Source organism: Bacillus rossius, chromosome 14 (genome assembly GCF_032445375.1).
Source record: "Bacillus rossius redtenbacheri isolate Brsri chromosome 14, Brsri_v3, whole genome shotgun sequence".
Lineage (NCBI taxonomy): Eukaryota > Metazoa > Arthropoda > Insecta > Phasmatodea > Bacillidae > Bacillus > Bacillus rossius.
Genome location: NC_086341.1, coordinates 42,516,394 through 42,535,358, shown reverse-complemented (window position 1 = coordinate 42,535,358; position 18,965 = coordinate 42,516,394). Strand labels below are relative to the sequence as shown.

The window sequence follows — 18,965 nt, the reverse complement described above, 5'->3', positions numbered from 1 at the left end:
ATTTACTCAACTTTCGCCGGGGCACGGAGTCGTAGAATACAGTAACGGTAATTGTGTTGGCGCGAAGGGCGCCATGTTGCCACCTGCGAGCGATGAGCTCAGCCCAGTCCATCTTCATCACTGACCGAGAGCAGACGCGCCAGCACCCCGGGGACCTCAACCTTTGTTCATCTCTGACCAAGTAATTTCTGTATCGTTAATTCTTTTTAAATCGCTTTCGTTCGTCATCCTCGGGGCAGCTCTCGGTCAGCGGACTGTTTAATTAATTAATTGTCTCAGTCGAGTTTCTTTCATCACCGTGTAATAAGTAAACTTTGCAGCATGGCCACGTGTGCGGACCATGCCTTCACCTAAACCGATTCGTGCCTCAGGCTTTTTAACCGTGTAATGTGTAACGTGTAACGGGCGTGTAGAGAGACGTGTTAGTGTAATTAAATCTGGAGATTAAATATAAAGTGAGTACTTATTTAATCACGTGGTGAGTGAGTCTAGGAGCGTGGCGTGCCCGACGCCTAGAGCGGGCCAGGTCTGGGTAGCTAGGATAGAAAGGGCTGGTAACTCGTCCCCACTTGGGCTACGTCACGCCCTGAGTGAGAGACTCCGCCGGGTCCACGTGCCCTTCCACGTGGTGGCGCCCATAGTTAACATCTCAAAATCACCGGCAATGCGCGATCAGCCCTCAGTATGATTCAATAACGTGCATAAAGTCGGTGGAAATGCTGGGCACATCTGCTGGCGCAGTGTCGATCTGAGATCACTCCGAGAGTCGGTTCACATCTGAGTTCCCGATGATCTTCGCTCAGCGCACAATGATGGAACAGAAAATGTGGTCCAAAGATAAGGATGTATGTCACGTTCCAGGTCATAATTTTATATTTACGTTCCACACGGTTAAACTAGCTGAACCTTCATAAAATGTGAGAGTGGAAACTGAAACCATGTATCACACGACATGTGTCGCTATCTGTTAGACGGGACCGTAACTACCAGCAAATAAAAAATCGGAATAGAGGTTCTCATACAAAGTTTTTTTTAGTTTTTTTTTTTTTTTAAAAATGGGGGACCCCCCCAGGGGGTCCACCCTGCCAAAAAATTCGCGTCCTTTATTAGGATCACTTGGTAAATACATATACATGGAGGGTGACACTTGATTGGTACAAAAGAAAAACAAAAGAAATTTATATATACATATTTACAATATCCCTTCCGACAAAAAGTCCTTGGAGATGAATTTTTTTTTAGTGACGTGCGTAGGTCTGATGTTTTTTTTGGTTATATTAAGTTATCTCCTTGGCGGCGCAAAACTAATTTAATCGATGCAAAAATGCTTAATACTTTTTTTGTAATAAACCGTCATGTAATAAATAAAGGAGTAGGAGGTGCAAAAACTCATTGTATTACACACCAGAAAATTAGTGGCTACCTAAATAGAGTGAATTTTCACTGGTTTGTTTGCCTGATGTTAGCTTATACATTACTTCTCCTAATAAACTAATGCAGTTATGTCAGCAATATATTATGAAAACTACTATCTAGCGGACGGGCCCATAACTACTTCAAAAAACTAGGTCTCAGTCTCGGTGTAATTAGAGTTTCTCCCCCATGGGTGTTTTTAACCTTCGGCTGGTCTCGGAATGTGCATGCTCATGTGGGGAAGCCTACAACTCACATAGTTTCGGTTCCATGCAAGAATTCCCGAAGATTTCCGAAGTTTTGCGTTTTGGTATTAACGCCACTTTAGCCGCTAAATCAGAAGTTCAAGCATGTTGTGACTGACCTAACCTAACCTAACACTTCAATTTTTTTTAAATTTCAATTTTTGAGAGAAATCCGAAGTTGCACGAACGTGGTAGCTTTGAATGTATATACTGTATATAAGTCGCGAGTGGATAGGATTTACTCTACGTTTTTCAGAAGCGTATGATGAGCAGCTTGGGAACTTCACCGCTGCAGTGCGCTGCCGTAACGCCCTGTATCGTCTTAGTTGTTATTTACATGTTAGAGCGCAGCACTGTCGCCCGCTGTCATTCCCCGCACCCCCCACCCAACATTCACTGCAGCTCAAGGTCGTTCAGCGGGGAGGGGGAAGGGGTGTTTGAAGAGTTCGACACTTGTCCGCCAGGGACCACCACGAGTCGATGCCCTAGAGATGGTGGCGATTGCGGCGGTGAATTAACCAGCTACCTCAAAACCGTATTAGAAATTTTAACCTGAGCTGGCGACTTCTATACAGTATATATATTCAAAGGTGGTAGGGAACCGAAACTACGTGAGTTGTAGGCTACCGAGCCCCTGTGCAGGGCGGGGAGGGGAGGGGCGGACGGGCGGCAGTGACCTTGGCCAGCAGCACGTGCATCTCCAGGTCGGCGAACCGCTTGCCCAGGCAGTTGCGCGCGCCGTGGCCGAAGGGCAGCGAGGCGAAGGGGTGCATGCGCCACGGGCCGGTGTCCTTGAGCCAGCGCTCGGGGGCGAAGCGCGCGGCGTCCGTCACGTAGCGCTCCATGTTGCCCGTCACCAGCGTGGGGAACACCAGCTGCACCTGCTCGCACCACGCGGGCGGGGACACTCTCAACACTTGACACTCCACAGCCAATCAGCGGAGACCGGAAATATTCGCGATTTCAATGACCTGTGGGATATACTCCATGATCCTCTATGCACGCGGGAAAATTACATCTGCTCATTGGTAGAGACCTGAAAAATTCACGAATTCATTTCGTGTTATGCTAAAATTCAAATAATTATACCTTAGTGCTGCTTGTGCAATTGGTTCACTGTTAATCTGGAGGACTGAGGTCCAATTAGAGACCCTCACTCGTAGAAGTGTCGAATCACAGGTCACCCAGTCGAGACGACTCACAAGTCAGCGGCAAATGTACAGGTGGAATTTGCCCGAGTGTGTAGAGGATATTGGAGTCTATCCTGAAGGTCATTGAACCCGCGAATTTTTCCTGTCTCTACTCATTGGCAACTGACTCCTGATACCTGTTAACTGGGACGCTAGTGATTCGATGATTCTTTTGTTGAAGGTTTTTCATTGGCCGAGTGTCGTTCAGATAAACTGTTGCCCAATCACTGTTGCGGTAAAAAGGCAAACGTTTCTGGATTATAGCCTATAGTGAAAGGAATCCGGGAATTTTTCTGGTCTCTACCAATCAGAGTCTTATGTAGAGGAGATGTCATCCTGAACTACTTCGCCGAACCTGTTTGGTTTGAAAGAGAAATGGACTCGAATGAAACATGTCCAGACCAACCAAATAACAGTACATACATTATAAACATAATTAAAAAATTCAAATCATTGATGTTTTAAATTTTATTACACAGAGAGAAAGATAAACGTAAATATTAGAGCGTGCCAAAACACATTGTGAAATCGTGCTGTTGCCTTCTACTGCTACGTATATGTCTACAGTAATATATGTCAGATCCAGATATTTTCATAGCAGTCCAGTTTCTAAAAGAAAAGCTTTATGCAAGGATTGTTCAAGTGGAGACTGCTGGTCAAAGTTTTCTTGAAAGATACCTACTTTCTCCACACCCATTTAAAACTTTTTCTCGAGACTAGTATTTTATGGTGTAAACTAAATACTAGAGGTGTATTATAAGTCGATTTTCTTCAGGTAGTTAGGCCCTGCATCTGTGGTTCATTACACAAATATAGTTTGACTATTTGTTTCTTAATGTTTAGTTGGTCTTACTGCCACTCTCGACAGAACTTCTGGTAAGTTTAATAAAGTGATGGTGGGCACTCGCTATCTTTTATGGGCGAAACAAGAAAAGTGAGTAGCGGGCTAGACGTAAGTTGAAGCCTACTTAAACCTAAAAGTTGGTAAACCTTTTGGCTTATACTTCCGAACCTTGTTGGCGCTGGAAAGCTGCTTGAAATCGCAAGATTTAAATTTTTACGACGGATGTTTTATGAATGGTATGGCAGTGATGACTTTGAGCACAGATCTCAACCGAGATAGGTGCAGCAGTGTCGAGATGGACAAATAGGAGACCAGTGCGACGTTGTAACAGAAGTTTAACGATTTTAAGGGTGTATGACCCGTTCCAGGTCATGATTTTAGATTTATATTAATCATTGATCAACTTTTAGACATTTTCAATCGTTTAACTTTCACGAAATGAAAAATATATATAGTTGCATACTTTTTGCATAATTAGCTGCCAAAGTTACATTTTAAACCTTTTTGGGTAGTACAAATAACGAGAATTTAATTTATTGCAGAACTGAAACTTTTTAGGATTAACTGCAATGCCACTGGCTACTTCAAGAAATGGTTTGCATTTCTATCACAAAAACTCATTTCATGTTTCTTGGCTGTCAAGATCATACAAATTTTGAGAATTTTGAAATGTCAGGTAAAATTAATTAATATTTTATGAAAGAAATGAAAACCATTTCTTGAAGTAGCCAGTGGCATAGCAGTTAATCCTAAAAAGTTTCAGTTCTGCAATAAATTAAATTCTCCTTATTTGTACAACCCAAAAAGGTTAAAAATGTAACTTTGGCAGCTAATTATGCAAAAAGTATGCAACTATATATATTTTTCATTTCGTGAAAGTTAAACGATTGAAAATGTCTAAAAGTTGATCAGTGATTAATATAAATCTAAAATCATGACCTGGAACGGGACATACGCCCTTAAGCTGCAACTGAACTTAAAACTATTTCAACTTCATCATTTATTACGTGTCTACATGTTAAAAAATTACAAAATCAAAATATATTGATTTTTTTATACAAAGAATTTGTTTGTATTATTGTAATTTACTCAACTTTGGTAACTGGTGTTTAAATGTTGATAGTTACTAGGTTATTCTTGATTTCGGCACCAACTATGGTTGGCAGTACTAACCTTTGCTGTTTTGCTTAGTTTGTTTTTAGTGTAAATAATCTGAACTGGAAAATTACAGACCATGTTCGTGTATATAGAGACCTATAGCCAGATTTATATAAAACAATTGCAACTTAACATTACTAAATTCAAAATGACTGTGTTTAGGATAAAAGGTCACTTTTTTTGACAGTTGCTTCAAAAATCGTTCAGAAGTTAAGAGTTTGATATTGTGAGGTGTTAAATAAATTAAATAAAGGTTCAAGTAGTGCCAGACTAACTAAGCATGTATATATAACTATTTTATTATTTCAATGTTTCTTGCAGCACTAGTGAAATGTGACACTTCATATAAAACAAGGTGTAGGATTTTATGTCACGACGATGCATTGAAGCATAAATGACTATAAGTTAAATATTTTAATAACTTTAAACCAAAATATTACCGGTGTTCTGATGATCCAGTAGATAGCTACTTACGCCTTTTGGTACGTGATATCCGCATATGACAGTATCTTCCTGAACTGTTCTACCGTTCCCAATCACTGTAGAGTACTTCCTGTGAACAGAGAGTGGACGTTGCTGTTACAAAAAAAGTACGTGTCCAACAAAACCGTTATTTTGGATGTGTAAACATCTTAGCTCTCGGTATAAACATTTAGTAAGAGTATTTCATGAAAATGAAACTGAATTCGACTAAGTAAATGCGTCACAAAGATTGTGGACCCACGTGTAGCAACATGAACCTGTACATAGTCATTTCGTTAACATTAGTGGACATACAAAAAGTATTGATGTGACAACTGAAACTTTATGATGGTGAAACTACCCTGGAATATCTTTGGTAAACTAAAATAGTCATAGTAAAAAGTAATCACATGTTTTAAAATACCTAAGGAATCTGGCATTACATTGACATACTCTTCTTTTAAATTCCAAAGAGCCTTACTAATTTTAATCGGTAGAGTACCCGCTTGGAAACTTCAAGAGGCATGGTTGAAATCTTCTTACTGAAATTTTTATTTTACTTTTCTAATAACATTATAATATAATATTTTTTCTTTCATCTCAATGGGTTTATGGTTAGCAATGGTTGATTGCATCAAAAATTATTTCAGACAAAAGTATTTGTAATATTTGTAAGGTTTACTAACATGTTGAACAGCTTTACTATGGAAGTTATGAATTATTTTTTCATCCAACCCTTGTTTATTCCACCTCTTGCAGTAATGGTTGGTCGTGTAAAAAATATTCCAGGTGAATACTGTAGATAATTAATTATGGTTTTACAATAAAATGGAACAGATTTAATAGTGTACATGGTACAGTAATAATATTTTTTTTTTAATTACACGCCTTCAATCCCTTGCAACAATGGTTTGACTTTTAAAAAATTGTTTCAGACAAAAGTTTTAGATACAAATTATAAGATTTACAAACAATTTGAACAGATTTGATGGATTCCCTGCAAAGGGAGTTATGTAGGTATCGTGGCCACAAAATTGTGATTATATATATCACAATTTTGTGGACACAATATATATATAACTTTTGAGCTGACATTGTTTTGGGGTCTAGGGATATTGAACCGAAAAACTATATTAATACTAGCTGCAGTACCCGGCTTTGCCCGGGCTGAACACCGGGTGATATATTGTCCGCGAGTTACAGCAAAATGGATAGCGATATGTCCAGTGTGTTGGACATTAAGAAATGACACATAATTACTGTTTGTGTATCTGTGACCTATGATTTTCTGTTTACCCATGGCGATCGGTTGAAAGGTTTAGAAGTTGATGCGCTACAGCGCCATCTAGCGGCGAGTTACAAAAAAAATGGATGATAAAAACACTTCGATGTGCCAACTTTCATGGCGATCGGTCAAACGGTGTAAGAGTTTATCAACGTCATACATACCAAAATCCAATTATATATATTCTTATATTTCGAAATTTTGGGGCTTTCACTTTTGCGAAAAGTGGATTTCAGGACCTCGAATGGTTTGGAACACTCCATCTCGAAATAAATGTTATTTGAAATTCCTGAAATTGTCGAAATTTTGGGGCTTTGTCCCCAGAGGGGGGAGTGGTGATTTTGAGGACTCTGAATGGCTGGGAAACAATAAAAATCGAAAGAATGATATTTTAAAATTTTTAAATTATGGGGTTTTGACCCCTGAGGGGGGGGGGGGAGGTGATGTTGAGGACCCCGAATGGCTCGTAAACACTCCAAATCGAAAAAGAATAGGTTTTTGGAAATGTTGGGAATTTTTTTAATTATTGGGTCTTTGACTCCTTGTGGGGGGAGGGTAGTTTGAGGACCCCGAATGGCTCGGAAACACTCCAAATAGTAAGAAAAGTATAGTTTGAGGACCCCGAATGGCTCGGAAACACTCCAAATAGTAAGAAAAGTATTCTTAAATTTAAGAAATTTTTCGAAATTTTGGGGTTTTGCATTCCCCCCATCCCCTTACCACAATTTTGTTGGAGAACACGTCTTTGGGTAAACGTTCCGCCATCCCCCGGACACTTTAGTTAGTAATGACTTAATATTAATACAATTTTCTCCAATTTTTCGAAATTTTGTGGCTTTCACTTTTGAGGACTTTTTCAGGACCTCGAATGTTTCGGAACACTCCATCTCGAAAGAATAGATATTTGAAATTCCTAACATTGTTCTAGGACCCTGAATGGCTCGAAAACGCTTAAAATTTAAAGAGAAAGATTTTTAAAAATTTTAAACTTTCGAAATTTTGGGGCTTTAACCACCTGGGGAGGAGGGGGGGAAGGGGTGATGTTGAGGACCCCAAATGGCTCGGAAACACTCCAAATCGAAAGAGATATAAAGGAAAACTTATTACCTACCTATGAATAATTTTCTAAATAAATTAATAAATAACTCTATGTTTAAGAATTTACATACATAATATTAAACTTAAAACTATACACACCAAAAAAAAAACTAAGGATGTTTGTGAAACTATTTTTTATTTGTCATAATGTTTAAAACATTTGTAGGATTTGTTGAAAAACTGTGGTGGCAATATTCCGCTTATCCAAAGGAGTATAGAAATTAATAGAGATATCACTCCCTGCACACACCACAAATCTTTGAATTAAGTAAAAAAAAAAACATAGTCCAAAATGAAACAAAAAGTATAAATAACAACTAATTTGTCAAAAAAATTTATTCAACTGGAATGACAATGTTAACATCCACTTGAAATTTAATAGAAGTAGGTAGATAAGAATATTTATCAATTATGTAATATATTGTTGAAAAATTTGAATTTTACGATTTCAGGTAGGTCGATTTTTTTTATTAATTAGAATAGTTACGTGTAATTGCCATCTTCCTTTATTTCATATTAAACATTATGTTTGGTTGAGTGTGAGATAATTTTATTTATGTATGTTTTAATTTCTTATATATATATATATATATATATATATATATATATATATATATATATATATATATATATATATATAAGAAAAGAAATGAAATTAAAACATACATAAATAAAATTATCTCACACTCAACCAAACATAATGTTTAATATGAAATAAAGGAAGATGGCAATTACACGTAACTATTCTAATTAATAAAAAAATCGACCTACCTGAAATCGTAAAATCGTAAAATTCAAATTTTTCAACAATATATTACATAATTGATAAATATTTCTGGTCTTCGGTCTCAGTAGCCCTAAGACTCTTGACGCTCAGCAGATAAATTATAAACACTAAACCAAACTCCTTGCAAATAAGTTATAAGTAGGTACTGTAAAAAAAAAATAATTTAAATTGTAATATACAAAAACGGTATTGAAAATTGAAACAAATATGGCGACACTACAAACTGTCAAGATATTTATTTTTTTCTTACTCTCTACTTAGTTCCTTACAATAGCAAAACGTAACGTAATGGCTTGAAAGCTATTGCTCGCCAGACATAGAGGAATTACACTAACAGTTTGTATATCTATGACACACATTACATAAAATTAAGATATATTTTTTTAACCCGTTTAAAATTTATTTTTTTTAGACAAAAGATAGCCTATGTCCATCCCCAGGATATAATCTATCTCCTTGCCAAATTTCATTACGATCCGTTCAGCCATTCAGCCGGGAAAAGGTAACAAACAGACAGACAGACAGAGTTACTTTCGCATTTATAATATTAGTAAGGATTTTCCGGAAGTCGTACCATGGTAACGGCTACTATAGGTAGTATTTCTATGAAATCTACCTAAAAATAGCATGTGTAATTCAGTACACGTGATAATAGAAATGAAACTTGTTTGACAATTCAAACCTCAACTCGCAGGTATACCGTGAAGGGTTAAATGAGAGAGAGAGAAAGAAGACAGTTATCTACTCACTTTAATATAACTGCTCAGGATATCAATAATTATTGATGAATCAATAATCATTAATTAACAATAAATATTACTCACACCATAAAACAAAAAGTTAGCATTACTGTTTCTTCCAACAATTCTGCCATTTGGAACACGATATTCTCTGAACGAAATATTACATTCATAACAGGTAGCGCTATCAATGCGGAAAACGCAGGATTTGTCTCAACAAAATCTCTACGCTGCTGGTTGAACAAGAATGTACGCGAGCGTGCTGGTAGCAAATATAAAATTCAAGGCATTCACAGCTGACAGTATAGAATATGTACCTATATCTATTTTCTGATACACGCGCTTGCGCACTCTTTCTGTCTTATTGTTTCGTTCTTCTATCTCTCTCTGCTCTTTTATTTTTGCAGGTGACGAATCATTGCACAAAGAGGAGAACGGAAACGAGCCCAGCAACGTATATAGCATAGTGCTCTGTTTATATATATTTTTGTCCATGTACCCATTAGCGCCAGAAACGTTTCAAAAACAAAGTACCACCAGAACTTTGCATTAAAAGTCAGGCTTTAAAATTATACTATCATCAGGCCCAAAGAAGTTTCACTTCAAAAAAAATCCAAGATGGTGGCGCCTAGTACTGTTCGACAAAAACAAGTGTTGGGAGGGAAAGTATAGAACAGGGCAGGTTTACCCATACCTGACCTCGTGACATTCAAAAATTCCAAGATGGTGTCACCTAGTACAGTTGGACAGAAACAGTGTTGGGAGGGAAGGTATAAGAAAGGGCAGGACCGGCACCTGAACACCTCCTTGACGAAGGCCCTGAGGTAGACCATCTTGTCGAGCAGCTGCGGGCTGAGCGGGGTGTCGGGGTCCGGCAGCAGCCCCACCAGCTCCTGGTGGATCCTCAGCTGCTCGCGAGGCCTGGTGGCCAGCTGGTACAGCAGCGAGCACACGGCCATCGACACCTGCGCACACCGCCGCCGCTCACTGCGGCGCCTCTCCGCCACCGACACCGCTTCAGGCGTTTCACGGGAGCGGCTGTGTTCAAATGACGGGGGATCATAATTATTCGTGACTCGATGTAAGCTTTTGGACATACGCCATTGCTAACAGGCGCGTAGGAACCGGGGGAGTGACCCAGGCGACTACTGCCCGGCCATAACATTTCATGGCCGGGCAAAGTGATGATTTTGCCCCCGGCCATTGCATCAGATGAACAAGAGGCATTGTGTTCATTGCAATGCTAAGTGGTTTTGTGGGATTTTCTTGTCTGTGCGTTACTTTATTCTTAAAATAAATTAATCCTTTTCGATAAGTTTTTTATAAAAAAAGTTAAAATTTCTGCTAGTAGTACATTCTATTTTTATGTACGAAAGATGCTTAAATAGCACCATTTTGCTCCTTTTTCTACCTATGGAGAGCCCCCGGACACCCCCTTTGTTAAATCCACCACTTATAATGATACTCTCCTTTGCCCCCCCCCCCCCCCCCCCCCATGAAATATTTGTTTCCTACGCACCTGATTGCTAAGCACATGTATGTTTGTAGAAGAAAACTAAAAATCACCCAAACACAAAAACACACATTAAGCAAAAAATTGCCGTTGTCAATAGGATATAAACAGCACATAATATTCCATAACAGGAATATGGTCAACAAACAAAGAAAAACAAAGAAAAATGGACTAAGAGAACGGAAAAAAAAAAACCCACAAATGATGACAGCACAAAAATATTGAACCCAAAAAAATTCAGCACAACAGTTGAAACGAGACAAAAACACGACAGACCGAAAAGACGAAACAAACACAATAGTTTTCCAAAACAGAAAAAAACTGTTTTGGAAAACTATTGTGTTTGCACTCCCATTGCACAAATCTTTCAAAGTTAATATAATTATTCATACTTACCACCATCGGAAACCTTTAATAACCGTAACATTAACAGTGATGTGCAGTGCAAAACTTAAGTAATATATTTTAAATACTGCAAAGGCTTTTTTGTAGTTATGTGAGCCCAACATAACTTCATGTACATTATTAAGCTAAAATCATGGTAAGCATATCTGGTTTTAGATTTTTATTGTTTTTAAATGTTGTTATTAATAAAACTGAGCCATCTCCGTTGTGGTAGCTATTCGTGGCCTACTACGGAAGTTTTTTTTTCCCTTGGACCAGAATTTGTTTGCCCCTGGATGATATTACTCCCGTCGAACATCTGTGTGTTGCGGGTGGCCTGTCCTCCCGGCAAGTCTCCTCAACATGTTTACGCGCACCTTGGCTGAGGCAGTGGAGTGGTGGGGGTGACCATTTCTGTTGTAACAATAATTATGGCTGTTGTATATAACAATGTTTTATGACTGTTGTAAAGGATGTAGACCATGGAAAATATCGTCTAATTTTGTTTGTTTCTTACTCATCAGTGTTTAATTATGAGGGGGTTACCTAAGTGTTTCTAAGAAACAAGTGTTCTAACAATAATTATGGCTGTTGTATACAACAATGATTTATGACTGTTGTGTACGAAAGTGATAAAGTATGTAGAACATGGAAAATGTCGTCTATTTTTTTTGTTTCTTACTCATGAGTGTATAAATTATGAGGGGGTCACCTAAGTGTTTCTAAGAAATAAGTGTTCTAACAATAATTATGGCTGTTTTAAATAACAATGATTTATGACAGTTGTGTATGAAAGTGATAAAGGATGTAGAACATGGAAAAAGTCGTCTAATTTTGTATGTTCCTTACTCATGAGTGTATAATTATGAGGGGGTTACCTAAGTGTTTCTAAGAAACAAGTGTTCTAACAATAATTATGGGTGTTGTATACAACAATGATTTACGACTGTTGTGCATGAAAGTTATAAAGGATGTAGAACATGGAACTGTGAATGCGGGCTGCACGGCAGGAGCAGGAGCACTGACCGTGTCTATGCCGACGAGGATGAGGTCGAGCGCGAGCACGGTGGCCACCTTCTGGTCGGGGTTCTCTTCCAGCACCCGCTCCAGCAGGGACAGCTCGCCGGTGCTGCCCCCGGCCCGCCGCTTGCTGTCCAGGCGCCGCAGCGCCTCCTCGATGTACTCGGAGCAGATCCTGCGTCAGCCACCACTCGCAGACAACACTACTAGCAACGTCGTTACTTACTACTACAAGTTTAATTTCGTACTGAGGTCAGTTAGAGTGAAGTAAAATAACAAACCATCATAATCCCGTACACTACTAACAAGATCATGACTTACTGCAGGTGTAATTTTGTACTGGGGTCAGTCAGAACGATAGTTCTTAAAAAAACACTAAAGAAACAAGCATCATAATACCGCACTCTACTAACAAGATCGTGACTTACTGCAGGTGTAATTTTGTACTGAGGTCAGTCAAAACGATCGTTCTAAAGTAACAAGCATCATAATCCCGCACACTACTAACAAAATGGTGACTTACAAAAGGTGTAATTTTGTACTGAGTATAGTCAGAACGATCGTTCTTAAAAACACTAAAGTAACAAGCATCATAATCCCGCACTCTACAAACAAGATGGTGACTTACAACAGGTTTAATTTTGTTCTGAGGTCAGTCAGAACGATCGTTCTTAAAAACACTAAAGTAACAACCATCATAATCCCGCACACTACTACTAACAGGATCGTGACATACAACAGGTGTAGTTTTTGTACTGAGGTCAGTCAGAACGATCATTCGTAAAAAAACACTAGAGGAACAAGCATCATAATCCGGTAAAACATGTTTACGCAGACTACTTACAATGGAACAACTTACTTACAACAAACAATAGCTTTTGCTGCTGTCTTAAGTTGGACCAATTAGTACTTCGAAACACACAGATAACCCCATTACAAATTATACACTTACAATTGAAAAACATCATACACTGGAAACACTTAAGGATGAACCATCATATCTTAGAAACAAAAAAAAAAAAGGAAGTATCATCACAACTTAGAATCAAATAAAGAAACATCATAACTTAGAAACAAATAGGCCTAAGTAATAACCATTACAACTTAGTTACACATAATTTAAATACATAACAACTTTTAGACACAATGTAAGAACCATCATAACATAAACACATCAAAATTAGAAACATCTTGATTTTGATTCATTGTGATTTAGAAAGTTACAAATTAGAACAGCCATGACTTTGAATCCTCGATGAAAGTCCACATTAGTCAGAAATGTCATTAGTTTGAAAGGTAATAATTTACAGGCGTTAAACAACAGAATTATTATTTATAGCTACACAAACTAGAAACGTCACAGCCCATAGCTTAAAGGGCCTATGACACCCCGTGCCATGAGAGCATGTGATCCGTCATTGCTTGTGGTGACTCGGGGGGGGGGGGGGGGGGGGGCGACTCAGCCTTCCCTGTGAAATGCCGGTGAACACACTGACATCAAAGGCTTGTAATTCGACGATACCAAGGCTCTTTTCACAGTCAATGCACAGACTTGTCGAGCCACGCACCGTGGAACAAGGCTTTAGTAACATGCAGCTTAGAATCATTGTAGCCAAGATAAACATAACATTGAAAACATTACCATAGTTGCCATACTTAGAAACATGCCCCATAGCTTAAAAAAACACAAAACTAAACCACATAATGTAGGAACATACGACTTAGAGCTACATTTTGCATGGGAGCAGTCACTTTACGAAGAAGTCCATGTTGCAGACCAGCGTAGAAAACTGGAGAGTAAAGGTGGTAGTTACCTCACTCAGAATCCCACGTTGCGGACAACCATGGGCACTTGTAGTGTGGAGGTGACAGTCACCTCAAAAAAGAGTCCATGATGCAGAAAAGTGTGGACACTTGTAGTATGGAGGTAGGAGTCACCTCAAAAAGAAGTCCATTTTTCAGAAAAGTGTGGGCACTTGGAGTGTGGAGGAAGCAGATACGTCATGAAGAAGACTATGTTGCAGATAAGCGAGGCGTTTAGAATGTGGGGGCAGCTGTCACCTCACGAGGAAGTGCATGTTGCTGACAAGCATGGCACTGGGACTGTAGAAGGAGCAGACACTTCACAAAGAGGTTCATATTGCGGAAAAGAGCTGGCACATGTATTATGGAGGGAACAGTAACCTCACGAAGAAGTTCATGTTGCGAATAAGTGTAGGTACTTGGAGTATGGTGAGCACACGAATAATACCATGTTGTTCACAAGCATGGCACTTGGAGTATGGAGGGAACAGTCACCTCACGAGACGAGTATAGGCATTTAGAGAATAGAGGAGACAGTCATCTCACGAAGAAGTCCATGTTGCGGAAAAGCTTAGGCACTTGTAGTGTGGAGGTAGAATTCATCTAAAAAAGAAATCCATGTTGCAGAAACGTGTGGGTTCTTGGAGTGTGGAGGAAGCAGTTACATTATGAAGAAGTTCATGTTGCGAATAAGCCTAGGCACTCTTGAGTATGAAGGGAACTGTTACCTCACGTCAAAGTCCACGTTTGCGGACGAGCGAGGCAGTTGTGGCTCGGCTGGAACAGTTACCCGATGAAGAAGTCCATGTTGTGGAAAGGGTTGGACACTCTTGAGCATGAAGGGAACAGTTACCTCACAACGGACGAGCGGGCAGTTGTAGCATGGCTGGAACAGTTACCCGACGAAGAAGTCCATGTTGCGGAAAGGGTTGGGCACTCTTGAGCATGAAGGGAACAGTTACCTCACAACGGACAAGCGAGGCAGTTGTAGCACGGCTGGAACAGTTACCCGACGAAGAAGTCCATGTTGCGGAAAGGGTTGGGCACTCTTGAGTATGAAGGGAACAGTTACCTCACAACGGACAAGCGAGGCAGTTGTAGTTACCCGACGAAGAAGTCCATGTTGCGGACGTAGCGGGTCCAGAGCGGCGTCGGCAGGAACCTCCAGAAGGGCGCTCGCAGCTCGAGCAGCGCGACGCTCCTCAGCGCGAACTTGGCGGCGTCGATGATCCTCTGCGGCCGCGAGTGGGGCGGCAGGTCGGCGTCCAGGCAGCCCAGCCTGGCGTCCAGCGCCACGCGGCCGATACCTGCCGACACGCGCTCCGTGGTCGTCGACATTCTGCATGCGTCCAAGCTGGGAGTGGGGTCAACATTTATCATCATCATACTTATTTACTTATTTACAGTCTGTAGGGTGAGTCGAAATAATATTTAGTCACTTATTGATAGGGACCGGAAAAATTTGCGGGTTCAATGACCTCCAGGATGAACTCCATAGTTATACGTACACTCGGTCAAATGTCACCCACTCATTGGCTGCTGTCTTGTGAGACGTCCCAACGTTGCAGCCTGTGATTCGATAAAGCTTTGGTCGGGTGTTTCTCATTGGTCCAGAGTCATCTAGGTGAGTTGTGAGCCAATAGCAGAGGCAGCACTGAGGTATAACTATATGTATTTTAGCCTATCGCAAAATGAATTCGCGAATTTTTCCGGTCTCTACTTATTGAGTTTTCTCATACAGTGTAACCAGTTGGTCTAACAAAATAAAAAAAGGGGGGGGGGGGGGGGGTGTTCGTCTGTAAAGTCGGTTTACGGACGATAATTTTACGTGATAACGTCATAAGAAAACATTGATGGAAAAATTGCATACTTTTTAATTTTCAAATATTATTTTACAGTTTTTGCAAAATTAATTTAAATAATTAGTTTAAGCATAAGCACGAACAATTAGTTATAGAAATAAACTGAAATCAAATCAATGTCAATAAATTGTTCATTTGAAATGACGAAACTGGACAAATAAATCAAATTTTTTACATTGCTGCTTTTAAAAAGCCCGCCTTAACCTGTTTCTCGCACGGTGGTTGGCCGGTTCTTGCACGCTAGGCTCAGGCGGAACGTGACAAAGTGTCATGCCTTTTCGTGCGTGCAGCCGGCGTTCATCGATTTATAAGACGTCATCACTTCAAAAATAAAAATTCCAAATCGATATCAGAACACGACGAAAAAAAAGTGCAACTTTCAATAATTTGGCATAAGATTCATAGGAAAGAGGTGTCTGTTATGCATGTTTTACAGCTAAGATAAACATTAAACAGAGTCTAAATGAGCAAAATTTTGAAATAATTAATTGAAGCTGAATTTGGGGAAGCGGTGTGAATCGTTGCTTGGCAGCAGGAAAAAAAAAATCACGAATTTTGTCGGGTGGAGAAAAAATGACGTACAAAAAGTCACAAATTACTGTCCTTCCTGCATTTCTAGTTACGTGTTTAACGGAAGTCGTTTTCCCGAGTGAACTTCACATGCGGTGACAATCTGACTCCGTCCGCTAGAACGTATGAAGGTCAAGGTCGTGAAGCTCGTGACAAGAGTTTCCTTCGCATTGTTCAGCGCTGAGGAGTCCAGGCCGTGTCACTCTCTGCCAGTGACAGTTCTCTGACTGTTCGCGGAGGTGACACGTTGTGAAATATTTTTGTTCATGGAACAGAAATAATAGTGAAAATTACCCATAAGTAGGGCCTGGAAAATTTCGGTGTTTTCAGTATGCAAAAAGCGGTACTTTCAAATTAGAAAAGCGGTGGTGTAAAGTCGGTATTTTCATTATGCAATGGAAATTTTACCAGTATTTAAATGTTAACTAAATTGTGCAGTTATTGAATTAAATAGTTTACATATTTAATAAACAATCCATGTATACTAGGAATAGACTAATATGCATAATAACAGCCAATTAAATCCAAAACAGTTACACAAAACAGACACGTTGCTATAGATGTTTGCAACTACAAATTTTCTTTTTTTTTCTGCTGCCGATGCCACATGCTTAGCCGAATTTAGGTGATCGTCAATGGAATTTTTTGGGTTAAATGATACTTTAACCTTATTTGAGTATTAGTGATCTGCAAATACGTAGAATCCCGCGAGAATTCGGGCCAATCCCCCCCCCCCCCATATATATAAAAATACATTAAAAATCGCCTTTGTTCGCATAGATTTCATTATCAAATAGTCTATGGAGTAAAAAAGATAACTTTTTTAAATTCATATTACACCTCGGACTCGCATACCTTGAACAATGGGTTCCGATAAATACTCGCGCTAAGTGAATTCGCGTCACCTGAGTTCGGCTATGCTAGCCGGCTGGTGGTTATTTTCGTTCAAAACGGCGAAGGAACATGTGTGTATCAGGTAAAAAACATTCAGCTATAAACGAAAGATATAAGAACAATGATATCCTGAAATGCTGTGACATGTTTTTGGAGTAGATAATCACAGCGACAGACCGACAGGATGCGCGGCCGCCCTTGCCGTCAGCCATGTTTATTTTGACAGCTCAAGCAATTATCTTGTCCACGTCCCTTCACAGCGTAAAAAAAAAAAGAAAAAAAAAACACTTTGGAATGCAGATGGAAAAGTAACTATGCAGTAAAATAAATATATTTACGGCCCTGCTAAATTTTTCTATTCAATAAAATTCGAGGTATTAGTGATTTTTCAGCAGAAACTGCTGTGGGACTAATAAACAAATTGTTTCATAATAACTTAAACTTATAAAGTATTTATTAATGGTGAAGGACAGTCGTATAAGCCCATAAAAATATTTATTTTACCGAGAATGGACTATACAACCTGGCTTTTGGCGCAGGCGGTATGGGAGGGGAGGAGGATGCTGACAGTTTCTCACGCAGAAGGTTGAAATAAGGGAGGGAATGTGTTGAAATGTTAGATGAAAAAAGGGGAGGGGGTGGTGTTTTAACATGGTTTGTGGCTCTGGGAGGGATGAGCCTTGAAGAATTAGCAGGGGATGGGAGAGGTAAGCGTCGCGTCACGTCACGTATGACGTCAAGCCGCCGCTACCGCCAGCCTGGCCGGACGAGTTTCTTACGCTGTCGCAGAAGCTACCACAGTGGCTTTTCCTGCGGGCGGGTAAGATAACATGACAGCTGAGACGGCTTTTCATGCGATAGTGGACGCGCCGAGCTCGTCTAGACACTGCCGCGTGGACAGTCTAGAGGGGTGGTATCTATTTTTAGCTGTCTTTTGTATGCCTGCCTGCTTACAGTACAGCTCTCACCAAGATAAACGTGAACACATAGCGCCCAACAAAGTGTAACAGACTTGTTTTTCAGCCGATTTTACTCAAATTTTTGACTTTCTCTGCTCAAATTTTTCACGGTTTCTCAAAAAAAGGTCGTATAAATGGAATGGACGCATCAGAGGGGGGTCGCATCGGCGGGATGCTACTGTAATGTTACTTTTCGGGGATATATTCGCAGTGTAATATATAATTGTTGTGGTTTTTGCGAATGTTACTTACTTACTTTTCGCGTTTTCATGCGAAATTCGCGCGAATTTTCGCAAAATTCGCGATCGCGAAAAATTCCAGGCCCTACCCATAAGTTATTAATAAAAATGTTCATTTACATGAAAACAATTTTATCACTACAAGATTGTGTCCGCACTCCGCAGTAATATTGGGTTCGTATTCTTACCTGAGCATTTATGCTTTATGTAGTCCCAGTACCTCCAATAGTTAAAGTTATTTATAAAATGTTTCCTGAATAGATTTCCAGTTATAATTGCGCACATTAATAAGCATTAAAAAAAAATGTAGTACAGTTATTTATTAATCTACTGTACCTTCCATGGCTTCAAAAATCATGCATAAATGAAACATAAAATTAAATTATAATGTTGTGCGCCAGTTTTCATAAGAAATACTCAATATTATCTCGAAAAAATGTAGTTCATGTATGCAAAAGTATCCCTAGCAATGTGTTGTACACAGTTACAATATATTTCT

General features: G+C 39.5%; 1 protein-coding gene across 1 annotated transcript in view; it reads right to left on the bottom strand.

The window, feature by feature from the left end:
• Positions 1–18,965, bottom strand: part of LOC134538787 (probable cytochrome P450 301a1, mitochondrial) — a 94,906-nt gene that overhangs the window by 5,898 nt on the left and 70,043 nt on the right. Inside the window, exons 14-18 of the mRNA XM_063380279.1 lie at positions 15,048–15,249; positions 12,146–12,314; positions 10,018–10,187; positions 5,325–5,403; positions 2,336–2,539 (exon numbers count right to left, since the gene is read on the bottom strand). Of these exons, the coding sequence (XP_063236349.1) occupies positions 2,336–2,539; positions 5,325–5,403; positions 10,018–10,187; positions 12,146–12,314; positions 15,048–15,249 (824 nt within the window). The remainder of the gene's footprint in view (positions 1–2,335; positions 2,540–5,324; positions 5,404–10,017; positions 10,188–12,145; positions 12,315–15,047; positions 15,250–18,965) is intronic.